The sequence below is a fragment of the Lemur catta genome, chromosome 5 (assembly GCF_020740605.2).
Source record: "Lemur catta isolate mLemCat1 chromosome 5, mLemCat1.pri, whole genome shotgun sequence".
Lineage (NCBI taxonomy): Eukaryota > Metazoa > Chordata > Mammalia > Primates > Lemuridae > Lemur > Lemur catta.
The window spans coordinates 29882985-29906222 of NC_059132.1; the positions used below are offsets into that span (position 1 = coordinate 29882985).

The 23238-nt window shown below is 50.0% G+C and overlaps 1 protein-coding gene across 3 annotated transcripts in view; it reads left to right on the top strand.

The window, feature by feature from the left end:
- Window positions 1–22737, top strand: part of ANXA6 (annexin A6) — a 50270-nt gene extending 27533 nt beyond the window's left edge. For 2 of the 3 annotated variants that reach the window (XM_045551338.1, XM_045551339.1), the window contains 13 exons: window positions 1278–1356; window positions 3040–3121; window positions 3980–4074; window positions 4707–4820; window positions 6483–6573; window positions 7369–7448; window positions 8010–8063; window positions 13841–13858; window positions 14656–14749; window positions 15909–16004; window positions 18352–18410; window positions 19943–20065; window positions 22321–22737. In XM_045551338.1, the coding sequence (XP_045407294.1) occupies window positions 1278–1356; window positions 3040–3121; window positions 3980–4074; window positions 4707–4820; window positions 6483–6573; window positions 7369–7448; window positions 8010–8063; window positions 13841–13858; window positions 14656–14749; window positions 15909–16004; window positions 18352–18410; window positions 19943–20065; window positions 22321–22380 (1045 nt within the window). In that variant the 3' untranslated portion in view covers window positions 22381–22737. The remainder of the gene's footprint in view (window positions 1–1277; window positions 1357–3039; window positions 3122–3979; window positions 4075–4706; window positions 4821–6482; window positions 6574–7368; window positions 7449–8009; window positions 8064–13840; window positions 13859–14655; window positions 14750–15908; window positions 16005–18351; window positions 18411–19942; window positions 20066–22320) is intronic. The other variant, XM_045551340.1, reaches the window with a different exon arrangement.
- Window positions 22738–23238: the final 501 nt, after the last annotated feature.

The following is a 23238-nucleotide window of genomic DNA, read 5'->3' on the forward strand; positions in this document are numbered from 1 at the left end:
AGTGTCTGTTGTGCTTGTGGGTCTGTGTGTGTGTGTGTGTGTGTGTGTGTGTGTGTGTGTGTGAACGTGAATGTGGTCTCCTGGCATGGAGATATCTTCCCTCGTGAACGTGGAAAGTCAATCTGGGGTCATGGATTCAGAATATGAGTCTCCAGGCCCTGCCACTTCTTAGCCATTTCTCAGTTTCATCATCTGTTAAATGGGAAGAATACAAGTCCCTGCTGCCTACTCATTTGTGCAGTGTGTTTATGTTACATGCCTTCCTGTGCAGGCCTGTGGGAAGCACCCAAAGAAGCCTTAGAAGTGCACACAGACCAGTTTGCCAGGCAGGCCAGGGATGGGGCAGAAGTCTAGGGGCCACGTAATTATTGTGTACGAAAGCACATCTAGGTGCACCAGCCCAGACTGGGGGAGGTGCTTTGGAGATCTGAGGCTGAGGCCCAAGGAGGAGGATGAAGAGGAGGAAGAGCCAGGTGAAGAGGGGGTCTGGGGGACAGTGTTTTGGGTAGAGGAAATCGCCTGTAGAAAGTCCTAGAGGTGAGAAGGGACAGCCTGGATCGGTTGAATGACCCTGGTCACACCTCCGTGAAGTACTGGGGAGACAAACAAGGCAGAGAGGTGGGCAGGGCCTGGGGCCTCGTCCGGGAATGTTAAGCTGGGCGGTGACTTGACTAGGTTTGTGTCCTAGAAAGGGAATTAGAGGTGCTCAGATTTCCCTTCTCTGGGGCTCCTAAGGATCCAGCTAAGGAAGGGATGTGAGAACTTCCTGCTAACCTTTGCTAAGTGCCATAGGGCTGAGGCAGTTCAGTAGACATTTCCTGAGCACCTGATATATCCGGGCACTTTGCCAGAGGAGATGTAGGGCTGATGTGGCCACAGCCTGCTCACTGGCCTGTTTGAAAGGGGAGACTGGGACAGATGTGTCTCAGACTCTAAGGAAGAAAGGGGAGGTCAAGGGATTGGAGAAATCCTGTCCCACTTGGGCCCTGGGCCAGGAATGCTGGGAAGAGCCAGCGTGGCAGGGGGTCTCGAGAGGTGGGAAGTTCTCAGAAATGTAGGGAGGACTCTGGTGAATGGATGAGGTATAGGCTAGAGAGAAAGAAACGTGTGTGTGTGTGTGTGTGTGTGTGTGTGTTTTGGGGCACTTATGGATGTTGATGTGTGTGTGTTGGGGTATATGTCGGGGGGGGGGGTCTGTGTGGTGGGGTGTGTTGCACGTGTGGCATGTTGCCCGAGGTGACATTCCCTCCTACCCTGTCCCCACCCCTCCATTCCAGTGCTGCTGGCCAGTTCTTCCCGGAGGCAGCGCAGGTGGCCTATCAGATGTGGGAACTTAGTGCAGTGGCCCGAACAGAGGTCAGACCCCCCCTCTGCTTGACCTCTTGACCACAAGCTTGTACTCTTCTGCTCGCACCTTCCTGCTGCTCTGATCGGCACCCAGCTGCCCCCTGGCGGCCAACCCGAGACACAGCTTCTCACACCTGAAGCTTCCTTTTCCCCCTTGGGGTGATGAGCTGGTGGGTGGCATTCCGGGGGCGCCTGGATCCCGCATTAACTTCTGGCACGCCGGGGAGTGTTCTGTCCGCTGACTACTAACAGGGCCTGCAGAAGTGGAGACCTGGCTGGTTCCAGGGAGGGGCCTGTCCCACGCTGGGTCCAACAGTGGGGCTTCAGAGGCATGAAAGCTGAGAGCAGATGGGCACCCCTGGGTGCCCTGGAGGATTCAAGGTTGTCCTCCTGAACATCCTCAGAACCGGGGTCCGCAGAGGACAGGATGAAAGGCTGCACAGAAGTACATGGGGCAGAGCCTTCCAAGCTTGGATTCTCACTGTTACTTGCTGTGCTGCCTCTGGCAGGTCCCCACCTCTCTCTGGGCCTCGTGTCTCCATCTTTAAAATGAGGGGGATAGACGTGACAATCTCTGGGACCTCTAAGAGCTCCTGAGCTCTGATGTTCTAGGACAGCGTTTCCCAAATTCTAAGGCAACAACTGTCATTGCAGATGATCTTAAGTGATCTGAGACATGAACTTAGGTTGGCGGGGTGAGGTGGGCTTCCGTGGCATTAAATAGCACCGAGCCTCACACGGTGAGTGAGGAAGCCACTCCTTTTCAAGTCCATCCACCTTTCTGATCGCGTCAGAGAGAAAGTCCTGGTTTGGTGCCGCGTCTGCGACATTCGCTGATTTTGCTTTTTCACAGAGAGAGCTGAGAGAGTGAGCTTTCGCTTCAGAGCTTTTGGCAAGCAATGGCATCGTGTTCAATTTGGTTCTATTTCACATTTGTTTTGTTTTTATTACATTTGTTTTCATGGTTTATCGTCTTTTTATGACACATGATTCTGACTTCCTAATTTATGATAGTAATACAAAGTTATTTCCATCATTCATTCGTTGAACAAGCATTTTCTGAGTGCCCATTTTGTGTGAGGCGCTGTTCCAGGCACTTGGGATGTATCACAAGACAAAGCAGACAAAATTCTGTGCCCTTTAGGAGTCTCTAAATGTACTTCAAAATGGACACATTTAAGTAAAACAGAAAAGAAGTGCAATTAGGTAACGATATTCAGAAATAGCATAGGGCGGATGGGAATTGGGAACACACGGTGAAAGTCACTGAGTGACTGAAGTTTGGGAAACTCTGTTCTGGTGTTTCAGAGCATTTCTGCTGCCTTTTGGGGGGGGAGTGGCTCTTAATGAGGCACAGGGGACCTCAGAGGCAGGTGGGAGTCTGAAGGACGGGGGGCACTGGTGGCATAGAAAGCCCCAGGGAGCTAAGACAGCTGAACCCCAGCAGGCAGGAGCCTGGCCACTGTCCCCCACCCAGCACTTGCCCTGCTCCTGAGCCAGCTCTCTCTCTCTCCCTCTCTCTCTCAGCGCTGGTGCAGGGTCTGTCTGCTGTGGCTTCACCTCTGCCTCGTCCCCCCAAGCTGCTTGGTTTGGGCTCGTGGGAAAGCTGCCCACCCTGTGCATCTTCTCTCTCGGCCTGGCCCCCCGGGGGGGCCTTCGGACACCTGCTGAGTTTCTTTCTGCTTCTTGCAGCTGAAGGGCACCGTGCGCCCAGCCAATGACTTCAACCCTGACTCGGATGCCAAAGCACTGCGCAAAGCCATGAAGGGAATCGGTAAGGGGGTTGTGGAAGGGGCAGGGCCTGTCTGTGGCAGTGGGTGTGCTGTGTTTGGCGGTGGGCTGGACCGTGAGGGGCCTCGAACTGGGGCCCACAGATGAGAAGGGCTCAATCCTGGATGGTCTTGACCCTGCACCCAGCTGGGATCAGGGCGTCCAGGGTTTGGCCTCCATTGCCTTTCTCCCCCAATCTGGCCAGCAGCAGCTCCAGGGGGTGGAAGGTTAAGTCCGTCAGCTCCTGGGCTTCTGTTCCATTCGTCTCATGGGAACAATAACACCAACAGAGCCCACCTAGGACTGTAGGATGATAGACGTAAAAACGCCTTGAAAGATAGAGTCCCACGCCAGGTCTGAGGCTGCTGGCAGTCATCTGCGAGGCAATAAGTGGCATCTTAATGCCTTCCAGAGCCAGCCTGCTGTTAGAGGGACTTGGAGTCCAGCAAACAGGACTTAGATTGCCAGGGCTGGAAGGATCTCTTAGTGACTACTCCAGCCTCTTCATGTCACAGATGTGGAAACTGAGTCCCAGCAAGGGAAAGAGACTTGCCCAAGGTGGACAGCCATTGCCAGAGCCAGGACTAGAACTCAGGGGTCCTGACTGCCAACCCAGTACTCTCCACCCACTGGGTGTCCTTTCTTCTTAACCTGTGGCATGACAGAAGGAAAGGCAGGGAGCAAGCCCAGGGAACTTAGTGGCTGGAGTCAGATGCGAGGTGCCTGCGGGGGCTCAGGGGCACATGGCTGCCTCGCCAGGCCTCTACCCTGACAGCGGATGATGGAGACCATCAGTGGAGGGCAGATGTGGGGAAAGCTGAGCCATGAGCTTCTTCTGAGGCATGTGGCTTTGGTGACTCAGGAACCGATGAAGCCACCATCATTGATATCATCACACACCGCAGCAACGCCCAGCGGCAGCAGATCCGACAGAACTTCAAGTCTCACTTTGGCCGGGTAAGGGCCTCCTCCCGGGCCCCGGGCCCCACGTCCACGCACCTCCCCTGATGGAGCTCAGCCAGGTCTGCACAGATGGGCACCAGGGTCTCCATGGCACCCACACGGTCATGTGATCTGAGTGTCTCCAGCGTTGGGTTTGGGCAGATGTAACTGTCCATTTCTCCAGTTCCTTGCAATAGGCAACACTTGTGTGGGATGGCTCGGTGGCATCAGGCTCACTGTGAGGCCAAAATCACGAGTTGTTTCCATGCAGTGCTTCGTCATCTTCCAGTTCCTCTGCACAGAAAACACTGGCTTCAAGGCCCAAGGCTGAGTGTTAGTGACTATGGCACCTTGGTGGCATCTGGCTTCGGCTGATGAGTTTCCCCCAGGTGGAAATGGCATCCTCGATGCTGCCCCCTTCCCCTTCCTGCCTCCTGCCTCCAAGGAGAGCAGGTCTTCCTCCTGGTTGGTTTTTCCCCACCCTCTTTGGCTTCATCTAAATAAGAAGTCCGACATCAGCAAAGACAGACACAGGCTTCCCTGATTCCCCCACAGGGCCCCTTTCCTCATCCCATATGTCCTCCCTGTCCTGGGTCACGTGTGGGCAAGTGCGGATGTTGGCATGACCTTGGCTCTGCCCTTGGCAGGACTTAATGGCCGACCTGAAGTCTGAGCTCTCTGGAGACCTGGCGAGGCTGATTCTGGGGCTCATGATGCCACCGGCCCACTACGATGCCAAGCAGTTGAAGAAGGCCATGGAGGTACAGTGTGGCCCCAGGGGGAGGGGGTCCAGTCTGTGCGGGTGCTGGTGGGGCCACAAGTGCCCCTCGTAAGCCCAGGTGGTTGGCTGTAATTCCTTGGTGGAGTCCCTCCCATCCCTAATTCCAGCCGGCAGAAACACAAAAGGGGAAAAGTACAGGCATGGCCGAATCCAGACACTCAAATGATGCTCTCTGGACTCTTGGCTCCTTACCTTGGCTCTGCTGTCGTCTGTGGTGGCTTCACTCCCAGGCAGCCTTCCTCCCCATGGCGACAGGGTGGCTTGTCTACATCCTACCAGCTAGGAGCTCCAGCAGAAAGACAGTTCCCTCTTGCCAGGAGTTCCAGCTGGAACTTGGCATTTACTCTGCTCGATTCAATTTGAGTCACATGCCCAGTAACCAGAGGGGTCAGCTGGAAGAAGCAGGGTGGATGTGGAAGGAACACGACAGCAGTCTGCGTTCCAGTCCAGCCTGCCACATACTCACTTACCCTTCCTAAGCCTCTGTGCCTTTATCTGTGAAATGGAAACAATCTCTGCCCTTCAAACTGGGACAGGTCAAATAGGTCACAGGTATGAAGGGCACAGTTAACTCTGAAGACCTGACCCTGCATTTAGCAAGAAAGAGCATTAACACCCCCAGATGTTCCTGGAGCAGCTTTGCTTCCCAAGTCACCAGGGGTACTATTGGCTCCTGTTTATGAAGAACATACAGTACCTACCCTGGGCTGTGTGCAGTAGCTCGATTAGTTGTCTCATCAAGCCACAAGGCGAGGCTCCTGTTTTGTTCCCATTTTGCAGAAGGGGAAACTGAGGCTGGGGGTTAAGTTACTTTGTCACGGTCACAGCGCTGGGAAGTAGCAAATCTGGGGTTCCGACCACGTCTTTCTGACCCTAGAGCTTGTCTTGACAACCACAGGAAACCACTAGGGCTTTTGGCCCCGTGAAGATCAAGAGACCAGCAAAGGAGAACTAGAGGACTTTAAACAAATGTTGCCTCAGCAAAGCAAATTGAGATTAATTTTTTAAAATTCTAAGTGAAAAAGCAAATGATCTAAAGACATAGAGTTCATGTCCCTTCTTTATGGAAATAGAAGGGACCCGTGAGCTAACCTGACCCAGCCCTTTCCATTCTTGCAGTTTACAAATAGGAATCTGAGCGGGGCTCAGAGTCAGTGAGCTGGGAGAAGGATGGGGCTGGATCCTGGGTCTCAGGACCCTCCCGATTTCCTTACCACACACCTGCTTCTAAGAAAGGGACTGCGGAGGCTGTCACCCAGGGACCACAGCCACTGTTAACACGGTGATGCACATGCGTGTGTCCTGTTCTTTTTGCGTACTTACATGTAAATTTCATACTTACATGGGTATGTGCATATGTGTTTTTATATGCATATACCTATACATCTTTCCTTTCTTTTGGGGGGGTTTGGGGGCCTAAAGCAATTCTCTTGGGAGGTTCTGGAAATCTTGAGTGACCAGGATGGTCAGCCCTGATTGTGCCGAGGTCCCTGGTTTGGGGCCATGTCTGGAGGTGAAGGGCAAGTCCAGGAAGGCTTGGCCTGGGCTCCAGCCTCCTGGGTGGTTTCTTGGAGCAGGTGTCTCCTTGGCCTCTGCACAGGGGTCAGAACTGTGGCGGAGACTCTTTGTCTCGACATTCTAGGGAGCCGGCACAGATGAAAAGGCTCTTATCGAAATCCTGGCCACTCGGACCAACGCCGAAATCCGGGCCATCAATGAGGCCTATAAGGAGGGTAAGTGCGGGAGGCCCGGGCCCCCACAGTGCCCAACCCCAGCCCACAGCTCTGGCCTGTCTCCTGTCTCTCGGTCCACAAGGCTGTGCTAAGCCCCTTGAGTGTGTCCAGCTCTGTGTCTGGGGAGAGACAGGCGTCCCAAAAGGACAAAGGCCTGGAGGTAGAAGACAGCTTGGCTGGAATCGGGAAGAGAGAACATCCCAGCCTGCTGGAGAGAGGGTGGGGGACTTTGGGGGTGTGTGGCCTGCACAGTTGTACTGGGCCCACACCTGGTTGCGTGCTATGCTGTCGCTGTCTTGAAATTCTTAATTTTTAAACAAGTGGACACATAGTTTCATTCTGAAGACCCTTGAGTGCTGGTCAAAAGTATTTAAACTTTTTCTCTTGTAAGTAGCTTTAAAATGGTAGAATTTTTGAGCGGGGCAGTGACATGGTCAGAGCTATGCTTTGGTCTAGCAACTGCCATGCGGGAGGAAAGGTAGAAGAGAGAATGAAGACAGAGAGGTGACCTAAGAGGCTGTTAAATGATAGAGGCCAGATGCAGTGGGACTTCAACTGGAACAGAGCAGAGGGGAGGGACAGAGAGGAGGTCATGGGTTGATGGGAGTGCCGGTTGTCTTACACACTCAGCGGGAGGATGGCTGGATGCCCCCAAGAACCAACTACAAAATCCTTCGCCACCTCCCCCTGCCAACGAACGGTGCCCTGGCTCTAATCTGAGCTTCTGGGAACCCCTTTCCACCCACCAAATTGCTCTTGGCTGGCAGCTGCCCACAGCCCCTTTCTCTGTCTCAGATTATCACAAGTCCCTGGAGGATGCTCTGAGCTCAGACACATCTGGCCACTTCAGGAGAATCCTCATTTCTCTGGCCACGGTGAGTGAGTTCATGGGCCCCAGGCCGGCTTGCCCTTCTGGAGGCCTGGGAGGAGTAGGGGCTCCTGCAGGGGAGGGGGCAGGCGAGTTAGAAACCCGCTCCCAAGGAAGAGGGTGTCTCCCCACCTGCCTCTTTCAAGTCCCATTGGCTACCTCTGTTGTTCATTTGTCAAAGCTGGCTTGGTGCCACCTTCTCCAGGCAGCACCACCCCCCACAACAGCCCTAACCTGGCTTTTTGGGTCCCCAGCTCACAGGACAAAGCCACATGGGTGACCCTCTTGTGGGAGCCCCCATCACCATCTCTTGAATTCCTATGACCCAAATGTCAGCCCCCAATTCACGGTTACTGAGAGTTCAGTGTGTGCCAGGCATCGGGCTAAGCACCCTACAGACACTGTAATGACCACGACAGCCTGCCCTGTGGAGGCAGGATTATTGTCCCTGGGCTACAGATGAAGAAAGGGTTCAGAGGGGTGAGGTGACTGCGCAGGATGTGTACTGCCTAAGGGACAGAGGGGCTGGATGTTTGGGGACTGACCTTTCTTGCTGCTCCTGCTGTAGGGGAACCGTGAGGAGGGAGGAGAGGACCGGGACCGAGCCCGGGAAGATGCCCAGGTGAGACCCCCCAGCCCACCCACTGGCCTCTGCTGGGCTTCCCTGAGAAGTGGCTCCAGCTGACATCTGTCCATGCCAAGCCCTGGCTGTCTGGGAGTGGGAAGACCCCTGGCAGGGCGTGGCTGGTTTGATTGGCTGACACTTGAGTGACTTCCACCCTTAGGAGTGAGACTTTGAGGGTTTTCATGATGAGATGTGGGATGCTGGTCTTAGTGGCATGTCCTATGTGAACAGCAGGACCCTCAGAGCTGGAAGGGACTTATAGACTGCCCAGGTCAAATCCCTCATGTTACAGTGGAAAATGGAGGCCCAGAGAGAGTGAATAAGTTTTGAAAGTCACACAGCAAATCAGTGGCCCAGGTGTAATTGACCCAGAAGGAGCAGATCTGGGAGCTTGCTGGACAGGGGGCCTGAATGCTAAAGGTCTCAGTTTATTATCTGTAAAATGGGACCAAGGTCGAAGGGAGTGACCTGGGAGAAGACTAGAAAGGACGTTCTTTGAGATCTTGTTTTGTTCACTCATGTATCCAGAGTGGCATGAGATCAGTTCTCAGTAAATATTTGTTGAATGGATAAGAGGGGAGGGGGTTCTCTAGGGTCTCCTGGCTGCTCTGCTTCTGCCCTGCTCCTTAGGCTAGTGATCTGAGGTCTGGGCATGGCTTCTCACGGAGGCTGGACAACCTCAAATTCATTTTCTCTGAGGGTTCCTGTGTCTGGGAAGTCCCTACTGAGGCCATATGCACTGTCCCCGCTGACCTCTGCTTAACCCCAGCACCCACTGGCCTGGCCCAGGTGTAGATCTTCATTTCTTCTGCCCACCCAATCCCCACCCTCACCAATGCTGTCTGTCCCAGGGCTAGGCATAGACACTGACAGGGAATCCAGCCCCCTTATCGTACAGTTGGAGGGTTGAGAAGAGCACTGCTGGGTTGGCAGTCAGGGCACCAGCTCTTCTGTTCCCAGCTCCACCGGTGGAGGTGTGCTATGTTACAACAGCGTCTGAGCCAGAACAATCCTTAGCTGTAACCTGACAATTACAAAATCATAACTGTAGTTATTAGAACGCATACTACACACTGAGCATGATGCCAAGACTGTTCTGTACTTTGTTATGTTCCCTTTTTTACTGGAGGAAAATGAAGCTCCTAATTTATCCCAGGGTACAGTTTCCAAGTGGCAGTGGTTTGACTGGCACTCAGGCTCGCCTAACTGCAAAGTCTGTACTAAATACAGCGATATCTTCTAGGACCCAGGCCAGGTCAGTTTCCCTGCAGCTTCCAAATCAAGTAGCTGCTGTTGTCCAGTTTGTCCAGCCCTTGCTCTGCAGTGCGGTTGTCAGCAGCTTCAGGGTTAATTCAAATGCCTGGTATTACAGCTACATTGTGTGCTCATTCACGGGGGCTTGCCTGGGAACCAGCCAGATATTAAGGTGGCTCGCTGAGGCCACATGTCATTCACTCATTCAACAGATGTTTATTAAGAATGACTCTAAGCAGCTTCATTGTGCTGCTGAGGGTTTTTGATCTTAGATCTCACCCCAAATCCATCCTCCACTCCAAAATCCATTTTCCGGGGCTCACGCCTGCCTGGTGCCTGGTCCGCCTGTGAGGCTGCACTTCTAGTTGCCACCGGCAGGGGGCGGTGCTGGGCCTCGCAGGCAGCTACTTTGCAGGAGAGAAGGGGAGAGAGAGAACCCGGGCAGAGCCAACTAAGGGACCCTGGACCCAGAGCCCTGCCCAACTCCGCTGCTTCTCCAGCTTTAGGACACTGGACGCTGATCTTAGTGTGGACTCGTTTTCTTGTAACTAGCAATATGTTCTTTTATAGAAAATTTAGAAAATAGAGAGAAAAAAAAAAAAGCCATAACCTAATAGTAATAGCCATTGTTAATATTTTGGCATATATCATTCTAGTTCTTTTTCTATGTATATATGTTAATAGATCCCTGATTTGATAACAGTTAAGAATTAGTATTCTGTGAATATCTTTGCATATTTTAAAAAATCAGCACTATCATGTAACTTTATTTAACCAGCCCTCTTCCTAGTAGTGTACTCTTTTATCATAATCGTGATTTTTTTTTTTACTTGGAATAGATTTCCAGAGGTGAAATGGGAATGCTAGAACAAAATGTATATACAAATTGAGGGGGTTCAATAGGCAGAGCTAAGCTCCCCCCTTAGCAAGATAATGTGCATGAGTGCTTGGCAGGTTGTTTTTTCTTTTTTTAGAGACAGAGCTCACTCTGTTGCCCTGAGTAGAGTGCCGTGGCATCAGCCTGGCTCACGGCAACCTAAAACTCCTGGGCTTAAGTGATCCTCCTGTCTCAGCCTCCCGAGTAGCTGGGACTACAGGCATGCGCCACCATGCCCGGCTAATTTTTTCTATATATTTTTAGTTGTCCAGCTAATTTCTTTCTATTTTTAGTAGAGATGGGGTCTCGCTCTTGGTCAGGCTGGTCTCGAACTCCCGAGCTCAAACGATCCTTCCCCCTCGGCCTCCCAGAGTGCTAGGATTGCAGGCATGAGCCACTGCGCCCGGCCTGCTTGGCAGGTTTTGTTTGCCTGTTTTACACTGCCTCTCTCCTAGCCTCTCACTCTGGATGTCTAAACACCATCAAGCTCTTAGAAGTCTGGGTCTGGTATTAATAGGTAAACACATGTCCATTTCCCACCTGTTCCCCCACAGTAATTGTAATAGCTTCCCCTTTCACTCTATGTTCTAACTTGAGCGATAAATAATATAAATAACTAATTATTATAGACCCACAATGAAATGAAGAGTTGTCATTTTTAGATAATCAATCCTCAAGTTTTAAAAAATATACAACAGCTTTATTGAAATATAATTCATATTCCATACTATTGGCCTATTTAAAGTGTAAAATTTGGTGGTTTTTTTTATCTTCACAGACTTGTGCAGCCATCACCACAATCAATTTTAGAACATTTCATCACCCCAAAAAGAAACCCTGTGCACATTAGCAGTCACTCCTCATTCCCCTCCAACCCCCGAGGCCTAGGCAACCACTAATGTGCTTTCTGTCTCTCTAGATTTGCCTATTCCGGACATCTCATGTAAATGAATTCACAATATGTGGTCTTTTGGGACTGGCTTCTTTCGTTTAGCATAGTGGTTTTTTGGTTTTTTTGTTTGTTTGTTTTTTGAGACAGAGTCTTGCTCTGTTGCCCAGGCTAGAGTGCCGTGGCATCAGCTTAGTTCACAGCAACCTCAAACTCGTGGGCTCAAACGATCCTCCTGCCTCAGCCTCCCAAGTAGCTGGGACTACAGGCATGTGCCACCATGCCCAGCTAATTTTTTTTTTTTTCCTATTTTAGTTGCGCGGCTAATTTCTTCCTACTTTTAGTAGAGATGGGGTCTTGCTTTTGCTAAGGCTCGTCTTGAACTCATGACCTCAAGCAATCCTCTTGCTTCAGCCTCCCTGAATGTTAAGGTTACAGGCATGAGCCACCATGCCTGGCCTTAGCATGGTGTTTTCCAGGGTCATCCGTGTTATAGCATGTGTCAGTACTCCATTCCTTTTCCTTACCAAGTAATATTCCGTTATCCATTCATCAGCTGATGGAGATTTGGGTTGTTTCCGCTTTTTGGCTATTATGACTAATGCTGCTATGAAAATTTGTGTACATATTTTTGTGTACACATACATATGTTTTCATTTATCTTAGGTAGCTACCTAGGAGTAGGATTGTTGCGTCACATACTAACTCTATGTTTAACCTGTTGAGGAACTGCCCAGATTAATTTTTGCATGAAGTAGCTAGGCTAATAAGGAAAAGCTTTTGTATTGAATATTATTTTAGAACCCCACATTTTTTAATACTACAGATAGTATTGTCTTGAGGATGCTTTGAACAAACTAATATGTCTCAGGTTCTCTTGCCTGAATAAATGAGAATATTTGGCACTTTAAATTCTTTCTGTTTAATTTTTTAAATATCTTCCTCTTTCTGTTTTTTAAAAAAACAATACTAAGTTTTTTTAGTGTAACTTAAAAAAATTTTTTTGATAAAATATATATAACAAAATTTACCATGTTAATCATTTTTAAGTGCACAGTTCAATGGCCTTAAGTACATTCGCATTGTTAGGCGACATCACCTGCATCCATCTCCAGAACTCATCATCTTGTAAAACCAAAACTCTGGACCCACTGAACAGCCACTCCCCATTTCCCTATCCGCCAGTCCCTAGCAACCATGATTCTGCTTTCTGTCTCTATGAAATCTGACGACTGTAGGTACTTCTTGTGAGTGGAATTGTATAGTATTTGTTCTCTTGTGATTGGCTCATTTCGCTTAGAATAATGTCCTCAAGTTTCCACTACATAGTTTCCAGTACAGAAAAATATTGAAAAAACCAGAAGCAGCCCATAATCCTAGCAGCCCTGATAACTCCCATTTGACATTTAAATTTAAAAAATGAAATAATACATTTGCATGTTTAGGAAAGGTAAATATAAAATTTCAGGAAGAATAAAAGAAAATGCAAACACTTCCCCGCACAGTCTTTCTCCTCAACGGTAGCCACTGTTAACGGCATCTTGACAATTTCTTATGTATTTCCCTGTAAGTGTGAGCGAGTGTTTATGGTTTCTTATCGAGATAAAACACTCTTATAGAATGTGCTACACTTTACTTTTTTACTTAATTTAAATGGAAACTCTCCTTATCAGCACTGTAGATAATTCTCATTCTTATTAAGAGCTCTGTGGATTGTTCCTATTGCGTGGATAAACCTTAGCCTGTGTAACAAGTCATCTATTCACACTTCCCAGTTTTTCCCTATTGCAAAGAATGCTGCAGGGAACAGTCTTGCATTATATTGTGGGAGACTTTTGCCCAGTGGATCTGTAAGGCAGATTCCTAGCAACATAATTGCTTGATCCAACGGCATATGTGTTTTAACTTTTGATAGATATTGCCAACATATATTATACAATAAAAAGAAGACAGAAGTTTCCAGAGTGTAAGCTACTGTGAAGTTTACGAAGAGAATAGTTTCAGTCTATCCAGTGGAACAAAGGGGTTCGCAGAGCTTCAGGGGAAAATGCAAAAGCAAAACTCAGGCTGGGTAGGCAAGGGCTGGCTGTATTTTGTTCCCAGGCACTCAAAGTCACGGCTATTTGCCTAACAAAATAGTGTCCTACCCACAGAATTTTGTGCTCTGCATATTGCAACAATTAAAAGTAACTCTCGTAAAATCACTTTTCCACCTCCGCTTGGCTGTGTGTCCCCAGACCAGTGACCTCTCCTTCTGGCCCCAGCTGGCCTTTTTTTCCTGTCTGTAACATGAGGTGCTAGATACCTGTCTCCCAGCTCCTTCCAACTCTGGACGTGCTAAAGGGTGCAGGGAACTTTGCACTCCTCACATTTAACTTCCCAGTGGCTCTGGGGAGAAGTGATGGGGATCATTTCTCTCCGTTTTCAGACAAGGAAACTGAGGCCTGGAGTCTGCTCTAGGTTATGGGGTACATAGGACAGAGTCCCCGTTTCTTTCTCTGATCCCTCAGGTGATCACATCTTTAGTTAACGCTAGGCCTAGCCCCATTTTGAGCTCCAGCCCAAAAGGTCAGAGAAAGGTATTTTTCCCTCATCCCTGTCCTCCGTCATGTCCCGAGTTCCCTCGGGGTCTCCTGGGATCTCCACCACTCCCAGCCAGGCCCCTCCCCTGCACCCCAGGGCCCCAACGCCACCCTCCCGGCCTCTGACTCTTGCCTTCCCTCTCTCCCTCCTCTCTCTCCTCCCTGCTCTCAGGTGGCTGCTGAGATCTTGGTGAGTGTCCTGTTCTTCGTTTGGATTTTAAGGGCCTGAGTAAAGTCTGGCTGGGCCCCGGGGCTGGGCCGAGTGGGGCAGAATCGGGTCATAATTTGGGGGTTTGCTCTGCAGCTTCTCTCTCTCCCCTTCTGGGCCCCTTAGGGACTCTGCCGGGCAAAAGATGGGCCAGGCAAGTGTTTCCCAAACTTCGGCCGTTCGTCTCTGGCATGATTTGTGCTACATAACCATCAGCTATTAATAGTTACCTTTAAATCGACTCCGTTTGAAACCTAAAATGAGTTATTTTAAAGGACATTTAATATCAGTATAAATAGAACTAATAGCTGGCTAGAAGATAATTGTGGAAAGATACACACGCAGAATGTTAACATATGTTTGTCTTTGACCTCGCCTGAGGAAACACTGGCTAGGCCATCTTTCCTGCACGTGCACACATACACGTTCCCCAGCGGGCTTTCAGAGAGGTTGAGGGATGGAAGGAGAATGTCAAGTCTCTTGCCCAGTGTCTCGGGAGCCCCTCCCATGGGGCCCAGTCCCATGGCCCTGAGGCCAAGTCCCCAGTGCTAAGGCCATCTGTGTCAGTCCACAGGTCCCTGGGAACTTGAGAGGGGAATGTGAGTTCATTGTGCTCGAGGGGGAGGGAGGAAGAGGGGTCCAATCTCAGCTCCCTTGGGTGGCTGGGTTAGCCCAGCTTCTAGCTGTCCTCAGCCCAGACAAAGACACGAATGTGAATAATAACCAAGGCTTTCTTTTTTCTCCCCTCCCAAATCCTTGCCCCAACCTGGGCTCTGCAGGAAATAGCAGACACGCCTAGCGGAGACAAAACTTCCTTGGAGACACGTTTCATGACCATCCTGTGCACCCGTAGCTATCCACACCTCCGGAGAGGTGAGGCCTGACCTCCTCCCCTCCCAGTTCAGCAGGAATATCCCCAAATCTGATGAGAGGAGAGGAGGAGTTGCCCACCTACCTCCTTGCCCCAGCAGTGGAGTATCATGGCTGACAGACTAGATGGTTCTAGTCCTGGCTCTGCTGCTGACCATGGCTCAGACTTGGGCCAACTCCATTCACCTCTTCAGGGATGCAGGTGGATGCCCAGGATTAGGGATAGCAAGTGAATTTCCCCTTGAAGGCCAGCTCTGATGGATTGGTAGCAGCTGCCTAGAATGCTGTGTTGAGAAGGATTCTGAGGTTCGGCTTCATGATCCATGTGTGATGCCTGCCAGGACCAAGGTAGTGAGGAGTGGTTTGAACCATAGGCCGCTGCATGCACAGGGCACCCCAGTATGCAGTGGCCCTGCTGTTAGGTGATCGTGAAGTATCCTTTCCACTAAGACATTTACATTTTAACATGCCTCTATCTGGCACTTTTCCATACTTAAGGTGCTTTAGCACAGTGGCTAAAAGAATGCACCTGGGTGCTGGACCACCTTGATTTGGATTCCCCCTTTACCAGCCGTGTGACCTCAAGCAAGTTACTGAATGTCTATATCTGAACTCCCTTATCTAAGAATGGGGGTTTTAGTTCTACTTCACATGATCGTTGTGAAGATGTGAAACCTACAACATGGGTAAAGCACTTGGCACAATGCGTGGCACAGAGCAAGTGCTTCCCAAGTGTTGTCATTACGTCATTACTTACAGTAGTCTCTGTCCCAACTTGACACAGAAGGAAGAAGAGGCCCAGAAAGGGGAAGGGTCAGTCAAGGTCACTTAGTGAGCTAGAAGCAGAGCCATGACCAGGACCCCTGGCCTTTTTACTACCCCAGTCTAGGTTCCCAGAACTTGTCCAAGGCTCTGGGGTTGTTGGCCAGGCCTGGAGGCTCTGCCTTGGCACTGAAAGCCCAAAGCAGCCTTGATGTCCCGACTTCCCTCTCCCAGTGATCCCGCCGGATGCATTTCGGCCTGGGCTGTGGCCACGCCTGCAGCCCTTTCCACTCTCCTGGGCACGGCCTGTGTGCAGACCTGGCGGGGCAGGGGAGGGTGAGCTCCTCTAACCCCCAAACTGGAGCTCACTCCCTTCCTCTGGGGCTTCTCTTGGGGCCAGTCTTCCAGGAGTTCATCAAGATGACCAACTATGACGTGGAGCACACCATCAAGAAGGAGATGTCTGGGGACGTCAGGGATGCATTTGTGGCCATTGGTAACTGGCGGGGACCAAGGGGAGGGGCTGGGCATTAGGAACTTGGCCAGATTTTCTGGAAGAGTGTAACTTTGGCAGCCCCCTCAGCTACTAGTATTGGAAAGCAAATGCTGCCACAGGTGGCCGCCAGGGTCCTGCCCCACTGGTGATTGTTGGGGGTTATGAGGACTGTTCCAGGCTGCAGCACAGGGTGAGAAAACCATTCTCCCTGGGGAGGGGCCAGAAGGCTAGTGCAGGGCGGGGGGAGGCACAGTGTCCTGCAGGACTAGGGTGTATGCACAGACACACACACACATGCAACACTACATACACAAAGCACATTGCACATACACACACTGCACACATACCCTACACACACGACACGACACCTACACATACACACTAGTCACACAGTATGCACACCACTTAATACCCACATACCACATACACACATACAAGACACACACTATACATATATACATCACACACACTCTTTCCTCCTCCCAGCACTCTCTTTGGTTACTCTTTTCTTACATAATTTGAGTTCTTGACTTTGGAAAAGTCTTGCCCTTTTGGATCTCAATCTCTGCGTGTGTAAATACGGATGAGTAGGCATGAGCAAGGGTTGAAGTTGTTGTTTTCATTAACATTGATTATTATTAATATCTTAATTCATTTACTGTAAAATGCATTGCATTGATGGACATATTTTTGTAATCTTACCAGGAAGTGCCAATGGAAGCTTTTCACTTAATTGCCATCAGTTATAAAATAATCTTGATTTTAGAGATACTAAAACATGTGGGGGAAAGGTGTTTGAGATTGGATGAAGTAGAGGTATTATTGTTGTTGCCGTGTAGCTTGCAATGGGCCTTCACCACCTTGGAGCAGTAGCTAGGAGGCAGGATAGCCTAGTGGCTAAAAGCACGGAATTTAGGTTGAATCCCTGCTCTACCACTTACTAGCTGTATGTCCTCAGGCCGGTCTCAGTTTTCTCCTCTGTTAAATGGAGATGGCAATAGTACCCCGCCCTTAGGGTGGTTTTGTAAGATTCGAATGAGTTAATTATACATAAAGCACTTAGAACAGTACTCCTGGCTCACAGTCCGCACTGGGCAAGGGTTAGCTTTTACTGTTGTTTCCCGCCAGGCCCTGTGCTTGATTAGTTGCATACAGGCTTTGTTAAGTCCTCACCAGGTGCTCTTATCAACTTATTTTATAAGGACACTGAGTTCAGAGAGGTTAATACCAGTAGTGGATCCAGGGCTCAAACCAGAAGCTGGGGCTGTTTGGAAGGTGTTAGGAAGCTGCATGCAGAGCTGGGGGAGGGAGATGTGTGATGTGATCTTTCCCGTGGGACTCCTGAGTCTGCCGCAGGGGAGTCCCTTGCACTGTGCTCTTGGGGTGAGAAACTCCAGCTTCTGGCCCCTTGTTCTCTTAAAGATACTTTTATATCCAGGGTCATTCCAGCTCTGGAGCTGGTATCTGGTTCCTCCTCCTTAAGCTATCTGAGACACCCCCATGTGGGCTCTGGAGCCTTGAAATGAAACTAAGGCCTTGAGAAAGGGCTGAGTTGGCCTAAGCAGGCAGGCATTATCTGGGGTGGGGGTGGGGAGCATGGGCTGCCCATGTGGCCAGAGTATGCAGGCCCTGGGCAGCACTCAGCCCCAGGGATTAGCTTGGTGCCTTAAATGATGCCAATGAACAGCCATTCTTTGGGACTGTATTTCTGTAATTCAGCAGCTCTCAAACATTAGGCTGCACTAGAGTGGGGTGATCAATTGTCTTGATCTGTGCAGGGCTTTAGGTGCTAAAACTAGGACTGTCCCAGGCAAATTGGGACGAGTTGGTCACCCACCTCCAGTTTCAGTTTCAGCACATCTGGGGTGGGGCATGAGAATTTGCATTTCTTCCAAGTTCCCAAGTGATGCTGATATCGTTGGTCCAGAAAACACACTTTGAGAACCAGTGCTCGAAATGTTTCTAGAATCTGAGTCTGTAGGATGGAGCCTAAAACCTGAGTGTTAAACAAGCTTCTCAGGTGATTCCAATACACTTAAAAATTTGAGGCCCAGTGCCTTGGGTTCATGACAAGTTAATTCCCTTTGAATCCCATACTAACCTTGGTTAGCTATAAGCACCTTAGCAGGAAATGAGTTTGCAACCAAGTGAGAGCCAGGCTTAGGGACGAGCCAGACAAGGAGGCCCTGGGATGGTGGGGTGAAGGGGTCACCCCCAAGCATGACCCTGGGGTTGGCAATGATCTGCAGACCCAGGTTGTGGGAGAGGAGGCGGGGCTGGGGGTAGAGAGCCCAGTCCAGAGGCTGGGTATACATCCTCTGACCAAGCTCTCTCCTCTCCCCACCAGTTCAAAGTGTCAAGAACAAGCCTCTCTTCTTTGCCGACAAACTTTATAAATCAATGAAGGTAAGAAAACTTGCTCATTCGCTCCTTTCCCTTCAGGCACTGACTTCCACGCACACACGAAGACAGGTGTGTGCCATCCCCCAATCAGGACGTCTGGCAGCTGTTTCCTCCTATTTGATATTTGGCAGCATCAGCCCTTCTCTGGCTCTAGGATGGTAGTTCCCAATCGGGGGTGATTTGCCCCCTAGGAGACATTTGACAACGTCCAGACACTTTTTGCTTGTCACAGCTTGGAGTGTATTGCTCCTGGCATCTAGTGGGAAGAAGGCAGGGATGCAGTTGAACATCCTACAGTGCACAGGACAGCTCTGCAACAAAGAATTGTCTGGCCTGAACTGTCAGGGTTGAGAAACCTGCTCTGAGAACATAGGACTGAGTAAGACATAACCTCTGCCCCCTTAGAGCTCACGTTCTAGCAGGTGACACAGGGCCTCCTATGACAAATGATTGTCAGAGGTCTCAAGTGCTCAGCTCTGGGACTAGCTCTGCCTTTCCTGAAGAGCCCAGGCCACACTGGCCATCCTTTTAGCCCAGCCACTGGAGTCTCAACTGCTGGCAGAGCCTGGGCAGGCTGGTGGGTGGGAAGGAGCCTGAGACCCTCTCAGCCTACAGTCCCAAACATTTCAACGATTTCTTGAGCACTTACCCTGTGCTCATGAGCACCAAGCCCTGTGCCAAGCATTTCACCTCGATGACCACAGTTGACCCCCGTGGCAATCCTGCAAGGTCATGGTAATATCTTCATTTTACAGACGAAGAAACTGAGGCCTAGGGAGCTTAAAACTTTGCCCAAGTTTATATGGCTCCTAAGTGGCAGAGCTGGGACTCCAACCTCACTATGACTCCAAAGCTGGCATTCCTCGCTCCCCGGGGGCAGAAGTGGGCCCTGGCTGCCCATGCATTCCATGCCCTGTGCCCTCTCCTTGGGGCCCATATTAGTTCCCCAGGGCTGCTGTAACAAATCACCACAAATTGGGTGATGAGAGAAATTTATTCTGTAACAGTTCTGGAGGCCAGAAGTTCAAAATCAAGATGTCGGCAGGGTTGGTTCCTTCTGGAGGCCTTGGGGGAGAGCCATCCCATGAGGCCCTTGTATTTCTTGGCTTGTGGACACAACACTCCAGTCTCTGCCTTTATCTTCACATGGCTTCTCTCCGTATGGTAGTGTCCCCTCTCCTCTTCTTGTAGAGCCACTAATGATTGGTTTAGAACCCACCCTAATAAGTCATCTTAACTTATTACATGTGCAAAGACCCTATTTCCAAATTAGGTCACGTTCTGGGTTTCCCATTGGACGTGAATTTTGGAAGGGACACTATTCAACCCATACAGGCCTTTTTTGCCTCTCAGTCTGGCCAGTCCTGGGCATAGGAGAGTTTTGGTCGGGACTATTTGTGGAAGACAGAGGCAGAATAGGCCACCCTGGTTTTGGAAGGTGAAAGGGACAGAGGCAGATGGACACCCACTGTGTCTTGCCTGACCTGCCTCTGCCTCTCCTCCTACCTATGTCCCCTCTTGCCTGGCTCCACCAGGGCGCTGGCACGGACGAGAAGACCCTCACCAGGATCATGGTCTCCCGGAGTGAGATCGACCTGCTCAACATCCGGCGGGAATTCGTTGAGAAATACGACATGTCTCTCCACCAAGCCATTGAGGTAAGGGAGGGGTTAGAGGTCAGTGGGAAGGGAGTGAGTGTCAGATCCCTAACATGAGATTAGAAGTCTTTTTATTCCCATTGTCTTTTTCCCGCTGGATTACCTCTTAGAACAGCCAGGATATTGTTAAATGAAAGGAGGCCTGCCTCATTGTTTATATCAAAATAAATTCCAGAAGAATGAAAGGTATATAATTAAAGATTTCCAAATAAAACAAGAGCCCATTTTTTGCTTTCTAAAAACAACTTTAGGCCGGGCGAGGTGGCTCATGCCTGTAATCCTAAGACTTTGGGAGGCCGAGTCAGATTGCTTGAGGCCAGGAGTTCAAGACCACAGTGAGCACAAGCGAGACCCTGTCTCCACAAAAAATAGAAAAATCAGCCAGGCACAGTGGCAAACACCTGTAGTCCCAGCTACTCGGGAGTCTGAGGCAGGAGGATCACTTCAGCCCAGGAGTTTCAGGTTGCTGTGAGCTATGATCATGCCACTGCACTCTAGCATGGGTGACAGAGTGAGACCCTGTTTCAAGAAAAAACAAAACCACTTTATTGAAGTATAATTTACATACCATAAAATTCACCTGTTTTAAGGGTGCAAGTGAATAATTTTTAGTAAATTTACTGAGTTGTGCAACCATCACCACCATCCAGTTTCCAGACATTTCCATCATGCCACTAAGATCTCTTACATCTGCTCACCTATTTCCACCCCAACCACAGGCAGCCACCAAGCTACTTTCTGTCTCTGTTGATTTGCCTTTTCTGGATAGTTTATGTAGATGGAACCATGTAATATGTGACCTTTTATGTCTGACTTCTTTGATGTATGGAGCCCATGTTTTTGGTCTTTGATAGTGGCCACGATCTTATCTATACTTGGCTGACAAGACCAGGCATCTCACAGGCATTCTCATGTAGACTTGCTGGGAACATAAATCATTAGCACATTTTAAAGGATAATTTGGCAGTTTCAAAATGTAAAATATGTATATTTTTGACTTGGTAATTGTACTTGTAGGAATTTATCCTACAGACATAGCTACACATGTTCTCAAAGACATGTAAGAGGATATTTATGCCAGCATTGTTGATAGTAGCAAAAGATTGGAAGCCTTCCCTACAGAACCAGTTAAATAAATTATGGCCCCTCCACATGCTAGAATACTTACAGCCGTAAGAAACCATGAGAAATCTCTATGTACTGATCTGGAATCTTGTCAAAGTACAGCCCAGAACAGGATACGTGTCCATTTGCATAGAAAGGGATTGTTATACAAATACACATATTTGTATGTGCAGAGACAATGGCTGGAAAACCGTGCAGGAAAGTAGTAACAGGCTGGTCCGAAGGTAGTGAGTTACCTCACTTGGCTGTTCACAGTCGCAGGTCAAACTCCTTGTTCTACTACTTTCCTCCCTTCCCACTACTGCACTTGACTAGTCTTTAAAAAAAAAAAAAAGAATTAACAGTGGCCACCTCTTGATATGGGGAACTAGGGGGTCAAGGATGGGAGGAACAGTTTTATTGTATAATCTTTTCTTTGATTTTAATTGTTTGTAATGATAATATATTATTGTTCAAAAATCATATCAAAAAGTACAAAACCAAAAAACCCTCAAAATCCACATCTCATAGAAATGGTAGGCACCCCTCTAAGAGGAGAGCCGTCCCCCGCGGGAGAAAGCCTGGCTTCCCCGGCCCGACCTGCGTGCCAGGCCCCCGTGATGTGTGTGCACGTGGTGATGTTCACACACACTCCCAGGAATGGCCTGGCAGCTGGTGCAAACAAGGAATCACGTGACACCGCGTGCAAAGGGCCACGAGGGGAGAGTATTAGCGGAGTATAAGGGGTCCAAGGGAGGTTGGAGTTCACCTCCTGAGGTGAGAGGGTGGGCCTGGCGCTTCTCAGAGCGGAGGGCACTGCTGCAGACAGGATTTGGGGCAGGGCACAGGGCATGCCGGACGGGAGGGGTGGGGGGTGGGCAGAGGACCAGGATGCTCCCAGAAGGCAGGCTCTGCAGGTGACACATCACAGAGGGCCGTGAAGCCAGTCTGGGAGCTTGCACATCTCCCTGAGGGTAACAGGAGCCACAGACGGGACATGGTGACGTGTGTGTGTTAGGGAGACCCCTCTGATCTTGGTGCAGCAGCTGCACTGCCCGGAGAGACGTCTAGACTGATGGGCAACAGTGGGAGGGGCACTGAGGCCAGAAGGACTGTTCTCGCTCACTCTGCTCTCCCTCTGCCCCTGCCAGGGCGACACCTCCGGAGACTTCCTGAAGGCCTTGCTGGCTGTCTGTGGCGGCGAGGACTAGGGCCACCAGCTTTGGCGGGCACCTCTGCTGAGGAACGGTCAGCAGCTCCAGCCGCCATGGCCAAGCGCGATTGTTCCAGCTCCAGAGACTGAGGAAGGGGCGGGGTGGGGGGAGGGTTAGGGTTGGGCTCTTGTCTTCAACTGGGGCTTAGGAAAGGCTCCCACCCCCACGGGCCACCGAGGGCCCAGCACGGTCACTCGTGCTCACGGCCGAGCGGCTGAAGAACCGTAGCCATAGAATCCCGTCCACCTTCACTCCCCGGACGCCTCAGCCTTTCCCAGCTTCCTTCCCTTGCCACAGCTGTGCCCTGGTTTGGGCTTTGTCAAATCCCAAAACATACTGAGCCTCTGTCTATAATGAGTGGTGTGTGTGCTTTGAATGGAGGGGTTGGTGGCAAGTGCCAGTCGAGCTGCTGGGGTAGCGGGAGGAGTTACTAATACGTGTTTGGGCAAACTGACACCCCTCCCCGTGCACTTCACACCCCTCTCTATCCGGGCAGTGCTGGAATCCTGGCCCCAGAGCAGGAAGCCTGGGTTCAAATTTGCATCTGCCATGCACTTGCATTCTGCCCTCTGGCCAGTCCCCTTCCCTCCTTGAGTCTCTATTTTCTTGTCCACAAAACAAGGGAGTTGGATGAAACATCTTAGCTTCCCTTCTAACGTGGACGTCCTAAAGCGTACCTCCAGTTCTCTCTCTGACACTTCTCTCTTTAAAAAAGAAATGAAAAGAGCCGCACAAACACGTAAACATATTTCCAATGAGGGCCTCTGTCTTCTATCTAGAACCTGCAGCCTGGATTTTCCTTATTAGAGCTTGAGGTTGTGAAATCTGCCCATGAGTACGTTATGTCTTTAAACT